This window comes from Plectropomus leopardus, chromosome 5 (assembly GCF_026936395.1).
Source record: "Plectropomus leopardus strain MGB_pleo_1.0 chromosome 5, ASM2693639v1, whole genome shotgun sequence".
Lineage (NCBI taxonomy): Eukaryota > Metazoa > Chordata > Actinopteri > Perciformes > Serranidae > Plectropomus > Plectropomus leopardus.
This window is the reverse complement of record NC_142180.1, coordinates 26428635-26450338: the sequence shown is the minus strand read 5'-3', so window position 1 is coordinate 26450338 and position 21704 is coordinate 26428635. Positions and strand designations below refer to the sequence as shown.

The window sequence follows — 21704 nt, the reverse complement described above, 5'->3', positions numbered from 1 at the left end:
TAAAACCAGGAAAAGACAACACTTAGGGGCTGCTCACACTGAGACACGTCTCCAGAGAAGCGCTGCCAGTAAGGCCATGGTTCCCTGTGGGACAGTGCGCCTGTCAGGTGCTCCTCTCTTGCTGCTGTGCGACGCATTTTTCTTCTTATTTATAGGCACGCATAAAAGTTTAAACATTTTCAACTTTTCCTCTGAGGGCGCAGAGTCCCAACGTTTGTCAGTGTCACTTTTGGCCATGCGCACACAGCTCCGCTCCACAGGCGCTCCCAGATGTTTTTCCAGATGCACTTCCATGGCATCTTTGGAGCGGCCGCGCTTGGCTTGATGCGTCTCAGTGAGATCAGCCCCTTAAAGTATCCTGATATCCAAAATCTAAGACCATATTTAGTGTCATCACGATATCAATATTATATCCATTATTGCCCAGCCCTAATGTTAACATTTGCTAGTTGGCACTAGATATAAGGCACAGCTAAAGCTGATGGGAATGCCATCACTTTTGAAAGTATTAATAAATCACAGTATTGGGGAAGTTAAAATTTTAACTGATAATGGTACTAGAGTCCAAGTTAAGAAATGACTTAATATAGTTATACTTAATATAGTATAGATATATTTAGTCTGGACCAAAGTGGTGAATCGACTAACCGACTGACCAACCGTTACCATCCCTACATCTATGCCGCCTGCATGACTAAAAACAGGCAGCAGAAAAGCCAGCTCAGCACTGAGCTACGACATCAGTTAAAAAGATTCACTTCATTTCTTCATAAGTGATCTCAGTTATAGAAGCATCTCACTCCAGAGCAGCCAGATACTTTTTTTACTTTGTTAGCCTGACTCGTCTCTGTGCCAGTGGCCTGTTCGTTTTGGTCCGAGAGGCTGTCAGTACAAAAGTCACAGTACTCTTTCAGTTCTCTCCAGCCAGCACCCAATATTTACAAGGAATCCCAAATCTGTGAGAGAATTCGATTGAACACAGATGGCAGGAAATTCCTCGGAAATGACAGTGGCCAAACTCAACCACAGAACATGAGAGTATCTTCATGTAGCAGACGCATCGAGGCCCGTCTGACAGATATTCGCTCTTCTTCTCGCCTCGCACCGCCTCCTGCCATCGATTACAGTTTGACAAGAGTGGAGATTTATATGACTTCTGTAAAACAAGTGATCAATTTGCAGCAATTACTGTATATTTCTAATGGTTTAGAGGCAGCAGTGGGAGAGAAGCAAATGAATAGTTAGGAATCAACGTCTGGAGGAAAATTCCCTTGATGGTCGGTGGTCCAACTCAGAGGTTGAATTTAAGTGATGGTAATTAGATCACATTCGAATGGAGCAACATTTGAAAATGATTATTTTGTTACCTACTCACAGTGCACATAACCTTCTGTTATTCTCAGAGGGGATGCTAGTTGTTTAAAACAAGGGCCAAACCAGATGTTCTGGGAACCAAAAGAGGAATCCAATTTCACTTCCTACTTCTTTGTTATTTTTTGTTGTTTTAGCACAGGCAAAATAATGTAATGTTACTTTGTGAAAAGGATATGTTCAAAGCATGCATAGTAATTGCTTTGGCTTTTGAAGTTTCCGCTTAAAGTTGAGGCCAGTGCTTCTCCACAGTGTCTGTCCACAAAGAATATTAGCTAGCCAGAATGATTGGGGGTTAACTCACCCCCAAAATAGAGCTCTTTGAGGAAAATGAGGGTCTCAAAGCCCATAAATTTGCTTTGACAGCAGAGGCACAGAGGGTACGCTTTTATTTTGATTTGATTACTGGTGTTTTTTCATGTCACCAGTTTCTAAACCCTTACATTTCAGCTCACAAAGTAAGCTGATCTACTAAAACATAATGCACTAAATCCTTCTACGTATCCTCAAAGCAACAAGCAACATGTCTTACAAAACAGGACACATAAGAACAAGTACATGACAACAATGGCCAGCTGCTTCAGAGAACTGTTGTATGATATATCGATTATACTCAGTGTGTTGTGGCTTGTTCCACATGGGTCTAAAATGACTTTATCAAGAACATCCAGTATATTTTGTCACATCATTTTTTAAGCCACCAACATGAGACTCGCTTTGTTGTTTCAGTTTTTCTGCTCTCTCCCTCTCACGAAAAAGGGGAAAAAAAAGACTCACAAACACAATAAGTCACACACACTCCTTCGCCCATCCATACTACTCTCTCCTGGGGGAAAGTGTGTGCAGGCGAGGCGTGTGTTTTTGTATCTGCAGGGCTCCAGTGCACGACTATTTATTCACATTTTGTGACCATGGAGCACCAGTGCGACATTCACATACTATTCATATATGAACTGGAGCGTCGTTTGTTTCCAGCTTACAATGAATTTATCATCGTACTCAATGGTGCACTTTCTGCTAACATCAAACTGTTGACAAACCAGGTATTTTTGAAAAAAAAAAGCACCAGTGGTTCTGCTTTGATTTATTTAATTATAACAATACCTTACCTTTATTAGAACAGTACTTTCTTTGACTTCATTATGTAAGTACATGAACTTTATTTTATACCAGAAGCTACTTTAATTTGTTGTTACTGTAGTTATTTAGTAGTTTAGTTTTTTGGTCGTCTACAGTAGTTGTGGTGAAATTTCAAAATACTGTATAAATATCCTGCATCACAATATAGCCTAGAAAAAGCATGAAACATAGCCGATATTGCCAAGCCCTACATACAATAATTATCTGATGATGCAATGCAGTTTGGTCATAAAGTGACTTTACTTGTTGACAATGTGGTTTCTCTTGTTTCAGAAGATTTTCTTCAAACAAGTTTTCTTGAAATAAGGACAATAGCCTAACTTGTTTTAAAAATCGCGACACTATATTTAACTGAGTATACTGATGACACTTCTGACACAAACAGCAAAATGGTTTATATTCTGCAACTGATTCAAACCAACAGTGAAGAACTGTGAAAATGACCTGCTACTGCTCAGCAGTCAACATCCACCTCCGAAGGGCATTAACTTGGCTGAAAAATGACCTCCTCCTCCTCTCAGAGGGCACCACAGTATTGGGGTTTTCATAAATATACAGAATAAATAAGAGAGGGCCCCAGGTTTTCCACTGAGCAAACCTGTGTTGAGTTTCAAACCACACATACCTAAGGAAGTCAGCAATACCGTTCTTTTATTGTGTGGGGAGTCCTCATTCACCAAAGGCTTTGGCACTGAGGAGACCACCCCCCCTCACAACCGCACACACGCACTCACAAACACAGATCACACATAGCGACAGGCACATGCTCTCTAGGTAACTTGAGATGGACAGTCCAGCAGACATTATATATCACCTCACATCAAACAGAGCTCCATAACGCTGCCGTGCAGAGGAGGAGGGGACTGCAGTTCATAGTCAACCTCTCATCTCTCTACGACCTCAGGAAGAGCGCACTGTTGGCCACCGCTTGAGTAGCGATGATATGACTCCTGAGCCCCCTGTGGTTACAGTGACTAAAGCGCAGTGGGGCCTGTAAAAACCCAAAATGGTACCAAATGACACCTATGGAAACACATTCAATCTTGTGCGGTGGGAGGTCAATACACAGCTATTTACACAGACAGCAGCACTGTGTGTTGGAACGGACAGGGCCACCATCAAAGAGCTTTATGAGCAAATATATTCTCACTGCGTAAGCATTTTAGATGTCCAGGCATTAAAGCCCTCCTGTGTTTTCCCTTCTCTTGTTTAATGGCTGTAATAAGATTCCTTTTATTATGATTTCTGCGCTCGCTGCGTCCCTTCACCACGTGAGTCAGCCAATGGTTATGGCCAAATTGAGACATGAGTTTTGTCTTGGTATTAAAACGATTTGAGAGTTGGAACGTGTCACTCTATTTGACTGTGGGTCGCTGCAGCACTTTCAGTGACGTCACAGTATCAACAGTACATGAACAGGGATCAGTATGACTGAATTCAGTACTTTTAACAAGAACTCAACAGTGTACTGACACATGTGGGACAAAGACATACAGTGCAAAGAGACATGCAAGTACTGTGAAAAAAGGCATTGGCTTCCCACAAAACCTATTTATTCTTTGCTTTGTACAAACTAGTTTAGTTTCTAAAACATGTTTTGTGAATGACTTGTACATGATACAAAACGTGGTGCATTAGGGGTGAGGCGATATACTGGTATTGATCATAACTGTGATATTTAAAAATATAATAGGAATATCATGTTAATAATGCACATATGGCAATACTGTGGAAATAATACCACGCCTCCTTAATCATATCTGTTTTTTATTCGTTCTTGCTTTGTATCTCTCGCCCAACACCATCCGGTTGCCTTTTCATCATCCATTAAATGTAACTGGTCTTTTTGTACGCTTCTCTTCACTTCCCCAAAACTAGTATTTTGAGTGTAAGTAATTTGCCAAAAAAGAGACAAAACGCACAATAAAGAAAATTTAAGATAAATTTGACTGACTTTTTTTTCTTGTTTAAATTTTTTTATAGATATCGCAATTATAACGCCATTATTAAAGATTTTCTGATGCCATTTTGTTCTTCCCCATACCAATTCTGATTACTGACCTTGAGTATTTGCCATTTATAGATCCAATACCATTGTGTTAAAAAAATAAAAAAATAAGAGCTGCACACTACTAATCCTGTTTGTGTAACGGCATAGGTCAGGATAAACCCTTTGTAAAACATAAGGGAATAAATATGATGAATGAACACCACAGAGACTTCTTTTATGATCTAGTTTGACATTTTGCTAACAGCTAACAGCACACCTTTAACCGGAAATAACTTCTTAACCACTGTAAAATGGCAGTTGCGAGTGGCTGCACAGAGCAACTTGCTGTGTAGGCCCTTTGTTTTAGACCAGCGAATAATTCATCTCTGGAAAAACTCAATTCCATTTTCGGGTGCGAAAATATTTTAAAGTTTATCCATAAATTAAGTGGTATCAGATTGGTGCATAGACTTGTGTCCTCACCAATACCCTGTCCAGCATATAAGGAAGTATCTGATGCATTTCCAATACTGGCATCAGAAGATCTCTAGTTAACGTGACCTTTTTGGCTATAACTGTATAAGAAAAATCAGATAACATGCAACCCTTTTAGTGCATTATACAAAAGTAACCACTACATGGCACCTATTAAAGTGACCATAATAATGTGGGGAAAACAACACATGCATGACCTATTTAAATTTACCAGAGTTCACAAAACATTATGTGCTTTTACAGTATATTACACAGCTGAAGTTGGTCCGCTTTAATGTGACATAAACAACAACAACTAAACTCAGTAAATACTACATCTCTTCATATAAAAATATACAAATAAATCCATGTAAAAAAATAAATATACAGCCCCTGGTTTGATTCGGGAAAGGAAACATAAGTGCACGTCTTTCCCCCACTCCCTCATTTGCTGCCATCTCTACCCTTAAATAAAACCAAAAATGCATCAAAAGAAACAAGTAAACAGGAACGTCTCTGAGTACTAAGTTGATTATACATGAACCTGAGTGTGATAAACTCAAAAGTGAAAAGTGAAGGTTGTGAGCTGATACATTTTTGGATGCCTGCGTGGTGAGAAGGAGCCTAATCAGACGATAACGAGCAGAAATAAAGAAATCGTTCTTCATCATCATCTTGGCCTCTGCCATGTGTGTTGTTTGGCTGCTCTTGGCCCGAGAGTGTTAGGCTCTGAATAAAAAGGGAACCTCGAAGGGCTCTGGCCTGTACCATGTGTCAAGCCTTTCACATAACCTGGCATTCATTGTGAAGCTCTTTTACGAACCATAAAAAAATATTCATTTCGCCCCTGACCTGTTTTCCAATATAGTCTCCAAACCCATAAAAGGGTTTGCTTTTCATTTATTTTTATTTGAAGAACTTTGAAATGCAAATGTTTGTTTCCTTGCACGTAAAAATTGAGAGAAGCCATCTTAAAAGAGAAATTTGATGTGAAATATGAATTCTGGCCATTTTACATCATCCCTAACATAAACATGCGGGTTCTCAGTGCGAGTCTTTTTGTGCTGTTAAATGAGTGTACTTTGGCAGGCTGCAGTGTACATATACTGATGCTTTGCCTCTCTCGCTGGACTCCTTCATGACTCAGAGCTCTTGAGGCTTGTAGAAGACTGGCATCTTTACAGTGGCCTAGATTGGCCATATTTTCGTGTCAAATAACAGGTCTGGCCCTGTAAAAGTGGGCACTGTGGTAAACTGTGCATTTACATTTACAGCTAAAGCTATCAAGGACATGGCTAACAAGTCTTGTTGACTTTGTTGAATTGTGGTTTTAGGAGCTATACATTAAATGCGTCTTTCGCTGCAGCCCTTAAAGTATTTCTTCGCTGAGATTCTTTTTTTTCTTTTTTTTTTTAATATTGATTTGATTCAGTTTATAGTTACTGTGTTGAACCTCCGATTTTAGTTGGAATAAAAAGCTGCATTCTTTAGAACAATAATGACTGTGTTATTGCAAAAAAATTGTGGAACATTTATTGTTCCCAGTGTATCAAATCATTCTCAAAAATTTGCAAATAATAAAAAAACACACATACTGGCAATTTATGCTGGAGGCCAGCGCTACACCGCTATTTATGTGCAATCAGATACAAGTACCAAGACAAAGCACCACAGATGCATAAAAACTCCTCAAAAATAAACTTGAATTATTCATCACTATGCATTATGCATCAATGCAATTTTAAATGCTTAAAAAATACTTTGTATATTTCTCAAAGACGGCGAGCTGCAGTTCAAGTGGTGATGCTTAATTCAACGTGTCAGGCATGCCAACTGTTCCATGTGCAAAGTCCGACTCTGTGCCCAAGCCTGGCAGGAGTGTTTGGTGTTTGTTTGCAGCCTAAAATGGTCAGAAAATGTGGCGAGGCCCACATAAACAGTGACAGTGTTTCAGAAGATGAGGCGGAGTCACGTCCGATAAGTGTTGGCGGTACTGTAGTGATAGAGCGGGGCGGGCAATGCGCTTCAAAGGGTTTTCTTGGAAACATGGAGCGAGCGGGGATGTGGGACATCGATGAAATTTGACACTAGACAAAAAGGCAAAGTTTCATCACCTGGGTCGTCTGGTAAAAATATTTGTTTTGCTTTTTCTGGTCAATCTGGCAAGACACTGTGATGACGCAATTTTGTTACCAAACCAGCTATCATCTTAATCGCTAAATGATTCATTTCAAGCCAGACAATAAAATCTTGGCTGTTTAGTTTATAGTTGTCAGTGTGAATTGTTACGTGCTGATTTTGGTGATTTATTTTCACAGTAAATGTAAAACACAGTTTGGGAGAAAAGAAAACATGTCAATTCCTTGTACAATATTCATTTTTTCTTTGTTTTTGTGGCTTTGTATTATGGAAAATACTGCAGCTTTTCACAATGCAGCACAGTAACAATGTTAAGCTTTTATTTATGTAGCTCTTTTCCAGCTCGGACAACAACGCACTAAATGACAGATTAAACAATCAAACTCTCGTTCAGTGCAGTGATTCTATGCTTTTGCTCATTTAACATGTCCTGCATCGTTTTCCCAACGAACGCTGAAAAGCCTGTAACACAGTAGGCCTGTGTGTTCCTCTACAGGACGGCAAACACACTGTCAAACTCCATGGAGCGCTGCAGAACGCACCGGGCTGAGTAATGCTGTGGAACAAGCAGCAGGTATTTGTTAGTTAATCAGCGTTTGACTTGAGCTTGAGGCTGAGGTTGCGTTCAGGAGCAGCAGGGCTGTTTTGACTAAGCCATCTCAGTGAGGGCCCGGTCATGGAGACTCCCAGCATTTGTTTGAGATTAGCGGCCTAGTCCTGATGTACTGAGCTCGGGTCAAGCAGAGTGCAAGGCTCGGACGTGAGGCGAGTTTCACCCTATCTTTCCCATCTGTAGCTCTCACACAGCATATCTGCTAGTCCCGGGTACATGAGACACGCTGAATAATGTGATTAAAGGTTTTGGAGCTGAGTTTGGAGTTCGCAGAGGGGAGTTGTTCCTTCAGTAAGCAGCATTTGACAGACAGTCACTAAGGTCATGCCACTGAGGCATTTACAGCATATACAAAGTAATAAGCATATCAAGATTGTCCTTCTTACCCTATATACACTAAAGTCTCCTATTCTGCATACCATCTGTGCACATTTGTGTACCTTCTGTGTGTCACGCTTTGGTTGGTTTCTATTGCATGGGAGTGTGCTATCAGATGTGAACGCTTCTAGTCAGAGTATCTATGCTAAATAAAGGAATAACAATAGCCCACATGCTCTCAGCCTATCATTAGCCAAAATACTAAATGAAAACCAACTGTGTGGGAACAATAAAATAATTTGTCAAGGGAGAAGGGCGCAGATAAATTCTGCAAAGCGTTTTCCAATTGGCTGAGGTTGCGATACGCTGGGCCAAGTGCTCAGCACCTGGCTGTCACGGCTCTGACGCTGCCTAATTCATTTAAACTCTCAAACACATGCCTATTAGATCACTGTCGATATGAGCTGAAAGTGCCTGATTAGGCTTTTTATCGGTATTAGTCAATGCTGTGAGCTGACTTTTTAAGGGCAAGAGTTAGATAAACAGAGAGGAGAGAAGAGAGAAATCAAGCTTTCCTCTCTTTTTTTTCACTCCCTCAATCTGTGCACTAAATCTGTGACTCAGCTTTAGTGAGGACACACTGGGGAGAAAGCCAGGTACTCATCCCAAATATTCTTGTCAAAAACTCCTGGTGATATATAAAAGACATTTCCTGCTACAGGAATGTTTATTGGTTACTAAAGCCGTGTGAACCCATGTGAGTTGTCTGTGTGGATCCAAGACTCTCAGCGTATCAGCTTTAAGGTACGTGATGCTCCTCTTGATGGGTTTTGGCTTCTTCATAAAGGCTGAACGCTGAGCTGAGGGAAACGACTGTTAATGTCAAGTCAGTGAGGACAGCTACGCGCTGGTTCCCATTAGACTCATATCTGTTAACTTTCATTTTTAACATAGCCTGCCCACAACCGCTATCTTTATTAAATATGACAGAAATCAAGGTTTGGAAGGTCAGACAGGTGGCGATCCAAAGCAAACCTTTAATGGATAGACAAAAACAGACATCTACACTAGGGATGGGAACTGATAAGATAGCAATGCTATTATTGATTCAGCGATTTTTTTCTAATACATTTTCCGTGTGGAAAAAAGTAGGACTTTTTCTTTGCCCATTTTCCCTCCCAATTCAGCAAGCATGAAAAGGGGAGCTGATGGACAAGTCGAGCTAGCTGTAGCAACTGTCATTATCCAAAATGGATGAAATAAGAGAATACTTGTACAGTATTCATTTTCATCTAGTTTTTTTTAGTCAAAGAAAAATTCTGCGAAGCCTGCCTTATGTCATTTGTGTATACATATACTGTATATACATATACATATTCAAATAATATAATTTTTTAAAATTGTTTTATTGTTGCAATAGTCAGTCAATAAAAATGTTATGTATAGTTTTGTGTTATCCTTTAAATTCTGTCTGTTTTTTTAATTAACATAATATATTTACCCTCAGTCGCCGACATGCTGCTAATTTGTAACACATGGATTGAGTGTCACATACACGGTGTTCCTGAAATTTAAGCCCATGTTGCTGTAGAAACATGCTTCAGCACATTGGCGTTTTAAATACATTGCCAGAAATGATCATTTTATAAACATTACAAGCAGCACTGTCACCTTTTTTAAATGTATGTGTGAAATGAAAACGTGCATTCTTTCATCATTCTTTCATAATGCGCAACTGTCAGAAAAACGTGCTGAAATTTAAAAAAAAGGAATGGATAAGCTCGAAGGCATCAAACCCCATACAGCAATTTTACATAGTGGCCAAACTGTGGAATTACAATTACTGGGTCCTTCACATTATGTCTATGCGCCCAAAAATACTTTTTCTACACAGACTACATGGTCAATCAGACATCTGTAAATAAGCAGATACATTCTTTGAGCATAACAATCCCAAAATAACGAGTTTCTCTTGTGGGATTTGATCCATTTGTGCTAATAATATTTTGCATTTAGAGTATCACACAATAAAACAATTTTATATTGATTCAAGTCAACAGAGGGCTAAACCGAAAAATTATCCACTCAACCAGCAAAGGTCTCAAGTGTTTTGCTTGTTCTACTGGCCCAACTATACAGAAGCAGATCAGAAGATATTGGTAAATTTGCATGCGGAAGTCGAACTTTTCTAGCTTCATGCACCACTGCGTAACTTTCTTAGGAATGAATGGGGCCCTGTCTCTGATGCTGTCTCCATTTGTCTCAATACATAATTGGGAAGCATCTGTTTCTGATGTATTGGACTATTTGGAATCAGTTCTCAAGTGGAACTGGTTCTTGATCCCAATCCCTATCTAAACATATCCAAACACCCACAAATGCACAAATACAAATATGCTAGTCAATCACATATACTGTGTGCAAATGAACTAATTCACAAACAAACATAGATGTCAAGTATGTCTTCAAGTGTGACAAAGCATTAAATGACCATATCTCATTGGTGACTGATTCAGTTCAAAAATATCAGTTGGTCAGCATTTACTTTGCCAAGTATTGAGATTTCTTACTTTCATAAACAAAGCTACGTGTCCTGTTTTGGAAACATGCAACACACTGGTGACCAGTGTTGCAACAGATTTTATTCTCAAGCCAAAAAAAGCTAAAAACAATCACATTGTGCACTGCGGCGTATTAACCTCCTCACTAGACTCTTCTGTTGGATCTCTGCTCTAATTAACTGGCAAAAAGTGTGTGTACTTTTATTAACTTTTCAAGGTTTTCCTGTTCAGAGTTCGTGAACCATCATGAGTCCATTCTGTCCTCCACTTTGACCCAAACATCAGCACACATACAAGTACACACACTGTCCAGATCTGTTCACTAATAAAACTGCCAACAACGAGCCCCATAAGAGATCCAAAGTGTCCAACATGATGTTTGTGTTAAGCAGTGTATTATAGAAGCCGACTTCTGGGTCTTGGGGGGAATGTTAAGCATGTTAATGAAGAGTGCATACTGAGGCTATTACTCAGCGTAATATGGATCCGTTTAACACACTTACTGCACAGCCCATATGAACCATATGAAGAAAAGGGTGCTACATTTAATCTTGGCAACAGTAAATCAATGACGAACGTAACTGATTGTCTTTAACAAAACTGCTTAAAGAAGAATCGTTTCCTCATTTAAGATTCAAGGAGAACTGTAAACAGAATGAAAACTGCCCAGCTTTCTCTCAAATGCAATTACATGTAGACAATGTGAAGCAGACAGATACTACAGGAGCCAGAAGATAACAGATGTATCCACTGTTTCCAGTGAAAATGCCTGAACAGAGAAACCAGCTTCTCTGTGAGCTGCGGTTTTCAGCTCCAGAGGGTGAAATCAAGCAGGCATCTCTGGTAGGCAGTGACATCAACGCGGCAACTACAAGCCAATGTCATCTTAGGTTCCTTCAACACCCTGTGAGACAATGATCAGCTGTGTCACCAGAAGAAAATTTTGGCATTGTACATTTTTGCAAACCATAGATATGTCACATTTGTATGTTTCATACCTATCATATCAAGATTTCTAGAGTGACATGGCATATAAGCTGACCTTGTCATTGGGAGGTAGAGGACACCGTGGATGGCGTGTCACTTAAGCCAAACGCCTGCCGAGCTGCAAAACACTCTAGACCACACGTGAGACATTGCTGATTTTCCAGGACTGCTGCCCGAAAATTGCTTTTTGTTTGTTTATTTGTTTTACAGAGACAATGCTGCTTACCCTCCCGTGATTGTGGCTTGAAAAGCGCTTGTTTTTTATATTAAGACACAGTTGCTTTGCCTGCCAGGATTGTGGCCCGAAAGCTTTAATTTATTTTATTTTATTGTATTTTATTCTAATTTAATTTCATTTATTTTTAATTTAATTTAATTTTTTATTGTATTCTTAATAGAAATATTGCTGCTTTTCCTCCCAGGATAGCGGCCTGGATAGTGGTTGGTTTTTACCGAGACACCGCTGCTTTTCCAGCTGGGAATGCGGCCTGAGAAGCGATACCGAGATTTTCCTCCTGGGACAGTGGCATGAAAAGTAGTTGATTTTTACCAAGACATCACTATGTTTTCAGCTGGGATTGTGCAACCAAAACCAGGTATGTTTAAGTCAGGGTGTTTAAAAAAGAAATATACATGACCGAGTGTTTTTTGTGCCTAAACCTAACTACACGTTAACCGCAGAGTTGTTAAAATGTAAGGAACAAAGTTTCAACATATTGGCTACATAATAATGTCCAAATGTAATCTATCAGTGGTTTGCAGACACGTTTATATTTCAAATTTATTCTGGTGGTGGGGGGTGCAATGATAATAAGAGACACTGACATGTGAATAGACAATCCCATGATTATCTAAGAAATGGAGATAAATATGAATCAACAATGCTCACTCTCTCCCCTTTTTGTCAAAATGCCCTTTAGGCACTAAACCTCCATCTGTCTGTAGTTGTAGTTGGACTACTACCAGGTGTTAGGGTGTGTGAACGAGATGAAGCGAAGCATTTTAGGGAAAAGACATTAACTTTATCAAACCCTTAGTAAAATAATACAAGTATAAAGTATTATTGTCCTGTTCGCTATTTAAGCACTACATGGGGAGTTCTCATACAGAAGATATTCCCACACAATGAAAAAAACTCGCTCCACAACGTCACATCATGGGAAATTGCATCTTCTTATCACATACTTTATCTCCTTGCTCTAGTATTAGCCCACTGAAAAACAGCCTTCTCTTTCAAATATAATTGTCTGTAAAAAGTCTGTAAAAATAACCCTGAGCATTACAGATCACAGCGCTGGCATAGAGCCTCTAAACTTTATTAACATCCAGAGTCGGCCTGGCGAAGCTCCCAGCTCCCTGAAACTTGGACTTACTAAACGTTAACCTGAACAGAGCACCAGCCTCACTTTCCCAAAATCTTCTGCTTCCTCCCTTCATGCAGCATTGTGCTGTCCAGATTTGCTACTAAAAAAGAAACATTTTGACAAATCATCAGTCCACCTGCACTACAATGCCGCCTGTGTGTGCTGACACTGGATGAACGGGATGATATCACTCTCTGCACTGACAGAACCTCAGAGGGCCCCGACTTCAAGCAGTACATGAGCTATAATAAATTTTGACTCAAAGTTTCGCTTGCCAGTGCTTTAAAAATATAATATAAAAAATATCATAGAAAAAATAATTCAATAGATATTGACTCTGTGTGATGAAACTTGGCTCTCCATCTGGGACAATAATGCGTACAGATCTGTATCTGCCAAAGAAGTAATGCACATATGAATATCTGAGTCCACATCTCGAGCAAGTTGTCACGCTCGTGGTTTGTGATTGATGTCGACCCACATCATTCACCGGCAAGCCAGAGTACTTTTTCTTTAAGCAACCTTTATCTGTCGTTCCTTTGTGCACTTATTAGTGCTGGTAAGCAGAGCTAATACAGAGCAGGGGCTGGATTGCATTGCACATGACTAGAGAATAAGTAATTCTTCCAGAATGCTGGGCTTCTATTAACAAGCACTAATAAAGTATATAAACTGCACTATTAGACTTTATAATGTCTTTCATAGTCCTCTGGGGCAGCGCCAGCCAATGGTGCAGTGAGCTGACTGGGCACTGCCCCGTGGCAGCTTCCTGGCAGAGATGGAGAGAGAACAAGAGGGAGGATAAAACTCAAGCTTTTTGGCTGCTTTCTCCTCCGCTCTAATGAAGGCATTAAAACAGCCTAGGCTCGCATCATGTTTGCCCGTTTGTTTTTGACCACTCGGTTGAAGCCAATGTTTGATTGGCTGGCTGATTAATCTCCAACATGACCAGCCTCGTAAAAAAAGGGCCATTTCAGACACCATTTAAACAAGAATAAACTGTTTGCTGTAGCAGTTTTTAAATGATGACCTGTTTCCAAAGCTGTGATGCACACTTAGTACATTCACAACACGTAATAGTTGCTCACATCTTGATCAAAATGGGATAAACTGCTGAGAAAGTAGTGGGATGTACTCATGGTGGAAAAGATTAAATGGGAGCCTCCTCATGATTGAGTCAGACGTCCAAAACTGCCCCACACAAACAATCTGCGTTCTTGCAGCTTGTTTAGCAAGGTCAGTAAAGCCCTGATCCTAATGGCCACATCTTTCTCCTGCTACCTCTCTCTCTCTCTCTCTCTCTCCAGCTGACAGCTGCGAGGGCCCAGTCAGCTCTGGCAGAGGCAGCGCAGCGGCGGACGGCCGTCTTAACTGCCACAGTCAGAGTGGAGCGGATTTTTCTTTGATGAAGCACAGCAACGTTGGGCCAAGAACAGCAAGTGGCACAGCCGAGATGTAAATCAAAAACCCACCCGTGTGCTAAGTCATACACAGAGAGGTCTGCGAGAGGAGTCGCTGCTGTCTGAAAATGCATGAGTAATACAGACTCTATAGACATGTGGTCAGCTGTGGCATGTCTGTCCATGCGAAAAGAATCAGACAGAAGTCTCTTAGATCGCAAATAGTTAAAAAGGTGAAACGATTCACAAAGACCTGGCATCTTATTCCCCTCATCAGCAAAAGTGGAGTGTGTGAAACTTTGTGAGTACTTCTCAAGGCAAGGTTTAGACTAAAAATACATTTTTATGATGACACATCTGAGCCAACTCTGCAGCTTTCTCTTGATTATACTGAGGCCCGGAGCACATTTCCTCTGGTATTCCAGTGATATTTCGACACTTACTCAAACCAGATCATATTTTTGCTCTGTGACTGACTGCTTGGATTTGTTGGCAGAAAAAAAAGTCCGCATTCCTCTGGTTGCAGTGAGATGCAATAGTCATACCACACTGGTCACATAAGAATGAGAACATCTGACCTGACCGACACATGGAGAAGGAGAGCGAAGAGGTGGTGGCGCTAAAAGTTATGCGTTTGTTTGTTTGTGGCTATACACGCACATGTTCATTTTGCAGCCTCAGAGGACTAATCAGGAGACACTCAAGCCGAAACAACCTCTCAACCTCCTCTCTTTGAATCCGACCTCAGTCAAGTTGATGCAACACTCTTCTCTTCCGCTGCCACTTATCTCCCGTTTCCACAAACGTCATGCGTGTTCCCGGCCAAGTTTGATTGAGGTGATTCAGCCAAGCAGATGCCAGACCAGGGGTGTTCTCTCACTCTCCCTCTCTAGTGGCTGTGACTCAGGAAGCGCTCTCATTCCATTACCCAGCATTCCCTCCTCAGTGTCTCGGCCAGACAGAGGTTTACGGGAATACCGCTGCAGAATCATCACCGGGCCTCGGCTTTATGAATCAATGGAACATGCTGCAAACATTACACCCTGCAACACCCTTCCCAGGCAGCACCCTCGCATTTGCCCATAACTCACTGCTGAGCTCATGCAAGACGCAAAAAGACGTGGGATGAGGCGTTCTCTTTGGCTCATGGGAATGTAATGACTGGTGAGAAAATTTGTGGGAAGAATGTTACTATCACTACTTTGATATACATAAACAGGCCTGCATGTAGCTCCACATGATTTAGAGGCACAAAAGCTGAAAGAGAGGGCGACTGATTGTTTGTTTCCTGTTGCAACATTCAGTCTAGAATATCATTGGATGCAAACTGACAAGAAAAAACGATAATCTCTTCACAATCTGGTAAAAAAAAAAATTGCTCGGTTAACCTCGGCCATGACACTAAGTGTTCCACAAGTTCAATAAAAGGTCAAATCTCTTTTAACAGAAGTGACAGCAAAATGTTTCCTCTGAGGGTTGACCAGTCTTTCACAACATCTGGGAGGAACAGCTATAACCTTCGTGCGCTGCTACAACTTCTTTGGCATATTGACCGACAGTGACGCTGAGATCGCGGTTACTCTGTCAGACTTCAACTGTACTAAATAAATACAAATGTTGGTGCTCATGTTGACGCATTTCCTCCAATTTAGCAAGGGAAGAGAGTCTGCTTTTAGAGAGGAGGGATTACATTGTTAATATCAAAACTTTTATGGACAAGTGTAAATGTGAGAGTGGCAGAAAAACTTGGGCTGAATTATATGGAGAAAATAAAATATAAAAATACTTTTTATCAAATACCTCAATGTCAAAATAAGTGTGACAATATTGGTGGTGCTTGAGATTTTTGATATACAGTCATTTAAGTAGATATAATAATAAGTGGTTAAAGAGAAATAATAGGGCACCTAAAACAGTCTGGTAAGTGTAGAAAATGACGTTTCTTTACTGTAATGCAGCCTTAAAGACCTGAAAAAGGCAACACTTATGATGATGCGATACAAAAAATCTAAATGATGCCTACTCTCATATCAACCAACACTTTTAGATGCCTGTGTATCTGTGATTTTGGATATCTTTCATTGTTGGATTTCTCAGCTTTGCTAGAGAATTTAAAATAATAAAGAAATACGTTGGGCACGATGGCTGGTATTCTATTCACAAATGCATGCACACACACGTACGTGCGCACACACACACACACAAAGCCTAATGCATGTTACGTCTATGCTTCAACAATATATAAAGAGAAACAACACAATACTTGTAAATTTTAAACCAGTATTTCTAAAATAATTCAATGTGCAACTTTAAGCCAGTTTAATACTTTGGTATAAATCATTGGTGTGTTAGTGTGTATCATCCATACTCGTCCTGACTTTAGCAATGTAAGTATTGCACCTTATTTACACCTTACTGTTGTCTAGTTTTACATTTTACACTCTACTGTGTCATTTTAGTCAATTTGTATATCACATTCTTTGTAGTTGCACTCTTCCAAATTTGTATTGCAAATGCTGCATAGAAATTTCCCATAGAAAATTCATTTCTATCTTATATCTTATCTTAAAGATTATTAACCATCTTTTTAGTGTGTACTAAATAAAATTTATGTTGTAGGCCTATAGCTTCTTTTGAATGGCAAAATGTTATATTCTTTGTGAAGGACATGATTAGGACTGGGCAAATTAGCTTGCTTTGCAGTTTCAAAAATCTCCTGTAAAAATGTTGAAGGCAAAAGACCTTTGGTTTTCCCAGGCCGTCTTATCAGATTCTGGACTTTAAATTTTTATTTCACAGATATATTGCCAAATCAGATTATGACGCTATAGTGAGTTATGGATTTAGTTGTTTCCCCGTGGAACAACATCATTATAATGCTCTTATTTACTCCACAGAGCCTTAATCTACAAAATTAAAGTCAAACAAGGATCGATTTAAGTTACTAAAAATAAAACAAGGTGTGACTAATATAACTATGGCCAGAACTCACATCTAAATATTTGCACTGCATCAAGTGCTGAATAATTTTCCCCGTTTATGAATCCATTTGTGACATTTTCTCAAGACTTAGGCTTTAGTCTCTTTGGTCTTTTCAGCATTAAGGAACAAGTTAGCAAAGCACTACTTCTATTAAACCACCACTTAAACTCTTGAATCTTTCAAGACTACTGTTAAACCCCTGATTCAGCAAATTGGGTACAACAAGTGACAACTGGCCCGCAAGTCAAAACCAAAAGAAAATACTGAGAACCAGGACGAATAAATAATATGATCTGTGCATACATCAAAGCCAAACTTTCAGCAATTATCAGCCTGACATTTGCAGTAATTTAAGAAATTCGAAACCGCTCGACACAGCTGAAGCAAACATTTTCCCAGAATTATAGCTGTATAAACATTTTATGTGACAAAAATCTGAAGATTTACTCAGATGAAAGTCTCCAGACAACTACCCAAAGAAGCAACTGGAACTTCTGGATATTTTTAATATGAACACCAGCTCTTTGTCAGTTAGGCTGAGCGACATAATTTTGAGTACTTTGATGATATTTTTGGAACATTTATATTATCAATTATTCTTCGATATCAGAATTTCTATGAAGAGATATTTCTCGCTTTTAAAGTAATGATGAAATCCAGCCCACAGAGAGGCTACAGAGAAAATTTATGCCAATTCTCCACTCCTCTTTCCAGAATGATAATAATAAATAAACCACGAAGTTTGATCAGAATGCGTGACTTCACCAAAAGCACTTAACGTGTTTCTCTGTGCGCACGCACAACCAAAACTATTCACGAGCTACTGCTAAGCTGTCATTAAGCGTTTGACACAGGAGAGGCTCAAAGCGGGGCTGTAATGGTCGGTTGTTTCTCATAACAGTCAGATTATCGCCCCACAGTCTGACGTCTACAAATGCTGCAGGGGAAAACACAGGAAACTAAGTCATTTTGAGGAAATTCAACATTGGTGCCAATGCCACTTCACCATGAAAAAAGTGTGTGTGTGTGTGTGTGTGTGTGTGTGTGTGTGTGTGTGTGAGAGAGAGGGTGTGTATATGTGTGTATAAGTATGTCAATGTGTGGCATGTGTGCTTAGAGTATGTGTTCAGCATTTGCTGGCACAGTGTCCGTACGTATGTATTAGCAAGGTATGTTGGTGGGTTTGTGCACTTGCATACAGGTGTGCATATATAAATATTGTATGTGCATTTTATAGAAAACATGATGTGTGTTGGCAAAAGACATCAAGAAATAGCCATAGCCATGTAAAAAGTTCCGACAATGATTAAATCCAAAATCCCATTACTCATCTCTTTACAGGCTGAATCAACAGACAGACCTCTGCATTTATCTGAGAGAGGCAGTTTGGGACTCGGGCACACTCCTCTAACTCAAACATTTCCCTCAAATAAGCTCACAGCCGAGGCAGTTTCGTCCCGGCCAGGAGAAACTTTAGTAAGGTATCAAATGATGCTAGAGTACACACTTCATTCAAACCTGATATTCTTTTTCAAGAGGGGTCAAGTGTTTTTCTTTGCAAGCTAAATATTTTCTTTGCTGGTGGGCACTAATATTTATAGCACAGTGGACTCGCAGTGTAAGGATGATCAGCCGCTGTTCCACTCACAAAGAGCAATACACATGGTTTCCAAACCTACGCACCAGGTGTGACACAGGTCACCCGACTTAAGTTAAAGAAAAATACAGAATTATTGTCCTCAGATTTATGCTGGGAACATTTCTTAAAATGTTAAGACACGACAACAGCGAGGGTGCAGAGAAACAGCAAAGGATTTCGATGAAATGCAAGTTATTTTTTCATTCAGGATACCTGGCCCGTAAAAAATTGAAGCCTGTATCCAGAGTCTACTGAAGCAAAGGCACTTAGCTCTATTCACGCTTTCTCAATCACTTAATTATACAATTGTAAACACACATGGATGCACACAACAGACATAAAACATTTACATACAGCAAAGATCTGCAATTATAGGAGTAATTACAAAATCAACAGAGCATCACTGAATGTAAATGTCTTTGTATACATCGTGGTACACTAAGCTTCCCTCCCAAAAAAATACCCTACATTGACATTTGATGAAACATCAGCAGTTCAGAACATTTTATCACTTTTATCACTGACTAATCTTTCATATTTTGAAATCACGGCGTGCACGGTTAAAGGTCAAAAATCTCCCGTCTGAGGTAAGTTCTTCCTCCAGTGTCTCACTTCCATCAGGATAAATATTACAGTCTGTGTTTGTTCAAAGATTCCTTTCAGTATAAATCTAAAGCAATGGTTGAGAATGCAGTTTAAACTCCAGCTCTGTCCCCGAAAGGGAGTATGTAATACGATCAGCCTCAAATGAGGCATGATACAAAAGACTGATGAGTACTGAGATCACTTTCATACTCCATGCTCACCATAAGAGACTATAAAACAACACAAAACGTCTGGAAAACAGTGCATATTCATATAGGAAAGAGAGAGCAACACTAGGAGTGCAAGCTGAACTGAATATAACTGAAATATTACAATAAAATATAATGTGACAATGTATAACTGCCTGATCATGAATGTGTAATGTCTTGGTGTGTAGTTAAATCAGTATGTGCATAGATGGAGATAGATGTTTTTGCACTCCGAAAGGAGGCTTAGAACTATTTTAATTCATAAACCCACAAGATATTGAAACTATTAAAATATCACTCAACCGCGTCACGGAGTCAGAACCAAACAAACAGATACTATGTGTCTGCCTCAATGTTAATCTGCCCAACATAATCCACAAACGCATAACACATCTTGCATTCCCACAATTTACGGGAAGCGAGTTCAAAAGCGTTGCAAAGACAATGAGACGATTCATTCTGGTTCGGGATGCTGGGGATGGAGGGCTGAGGGCACAACTGTGCTCCAAGAGAACTCATAAATGCTGAGACACATTCGGCAGACATATGGTTTGTGTTTAGCAAGAAGAAACAATAATCAAATCCGTTGATCCTCTTCTTGCTGCAAGGATGATTGCTAATATAAAAGTCTGTTCCGTCTAATCATAATTTAGGATGGGGCTGTAATTACCTCCGCCCTCTCACAACAACACTCTGTCTAAACAGGATGGAGCAGGCTTCCACAGAGACTCGAAGCCCAGTTTCCACTCTGGATGCTATCTATATGACAGTGCTCATTTCATCTATGTAATTGTTTTCAAAGTTTTCGCTTTCACTGAGGAGCCGATGACGAAGTTTATTCTCCTTTTTTTAATTTATTTTTTCTGGCAGGGACTAATTCAAGTGAGCAATTTCAGCATATAGAGTTAATTACCTTTAAATGTAATATTGTTCCAAATTTCAGAAAGAAAAGAAAAACAGAAAAATTCATATAAACCTAATCATTCTTATAATTGTTGCTTAAGCTGTCAAAATGTCAAGTTGACATGCTTTCCCATATTGAATTAAATGAGCCAACATCGCACCAATCCTCTCTAAACTAAACGCTGCCATGCCTTGTTAACATCCAAAGGAAATGCACACTTGCCTGGCAGTTACTCCACATACTGTACATCACTTCACATGGCCTTCGTGTGCAACAGAGACTTTGATTCTGGTGTTATTTATGAATTGGCTGAGGATCCAAGTGAGCTCTGGGTTTAATTAACAGCCCTAATCCACAACTGCAAACAGGGCTCTCAACACAAATACACAGTACAGCTGCTTCAAAGGATGCTCTGGATGAGACATATGGAAGCAACATTATTTTGGATGATGGCTTTTATCTTAAATAACCTCAAAACTGCTAATTGGTGAAACTGGCAAGATTGACACTCCTGCTGTTTGAATTTGTTTTTCTTACCCTCAAAGTTTGTTTTAGTGGGAGCAATAATCATTATAACATCAAATGCTTATTTATCCAACAAGTTTATAAATCAATCAAGTTTAAAACCTCCAAAACACCTCGACAGCATCAGTTAAAGAAGAGTGTGCGCGTGCTCACATTTGGACCTACCTTGCACGGGTGGGAGAGAGAGGCATGAGCGCGGAGCTTTGGCTGACAGATGCGCTTTTTCCTCGGGCGCGCTGAGTCTCTTCGGGCTGGCGCAGTTCGTATGAGTCGGGGAGTCATGGGAGCTCCGGCAAATCTGAGATCCAAAACCAGCGCTCCCCCCGGCACGCCGTGTGCAGATGTCCGCTGTCTTGCTGCCGTATACGGAGAGCGACAAGCCGGTGAAGTCTGTGAAAGTTGGGGTCTGACAGTGGCTCACCATCCCGAACAGCGCTGAGGGGTTCTGCATTGATGACTCGGCTTTCCCATGCGGTGTGCGGCCGCTGCTCACATTACCTGCG

At 40.0% G+C, this 21704-nt stretch overlaps 1 protein-coding gene across 1 annotated transcript in view; it reads right to left on the bottom strand.

Moving 5' to 3' along the window:
* glis1b (GLIS family zinc finger 1b) overlaps positions 1-21704 on the bottom strand; it is a 132003-nt gene that overhangs the window by 106268 nt on the left and 4031 nt on the right. Inside the window, exon 3 of the mRNA XM_088077843.1 lies at positions 21367-21699. Coding sequence (XP_087933969.1) covers positions 21367-21652 — 286 coding nt within the window. The 5' untranslated portion in view covers positions 21653-21699. The remainder of the gene's footprint in view (positions 1-21366; positions 21700-21704) is intronic.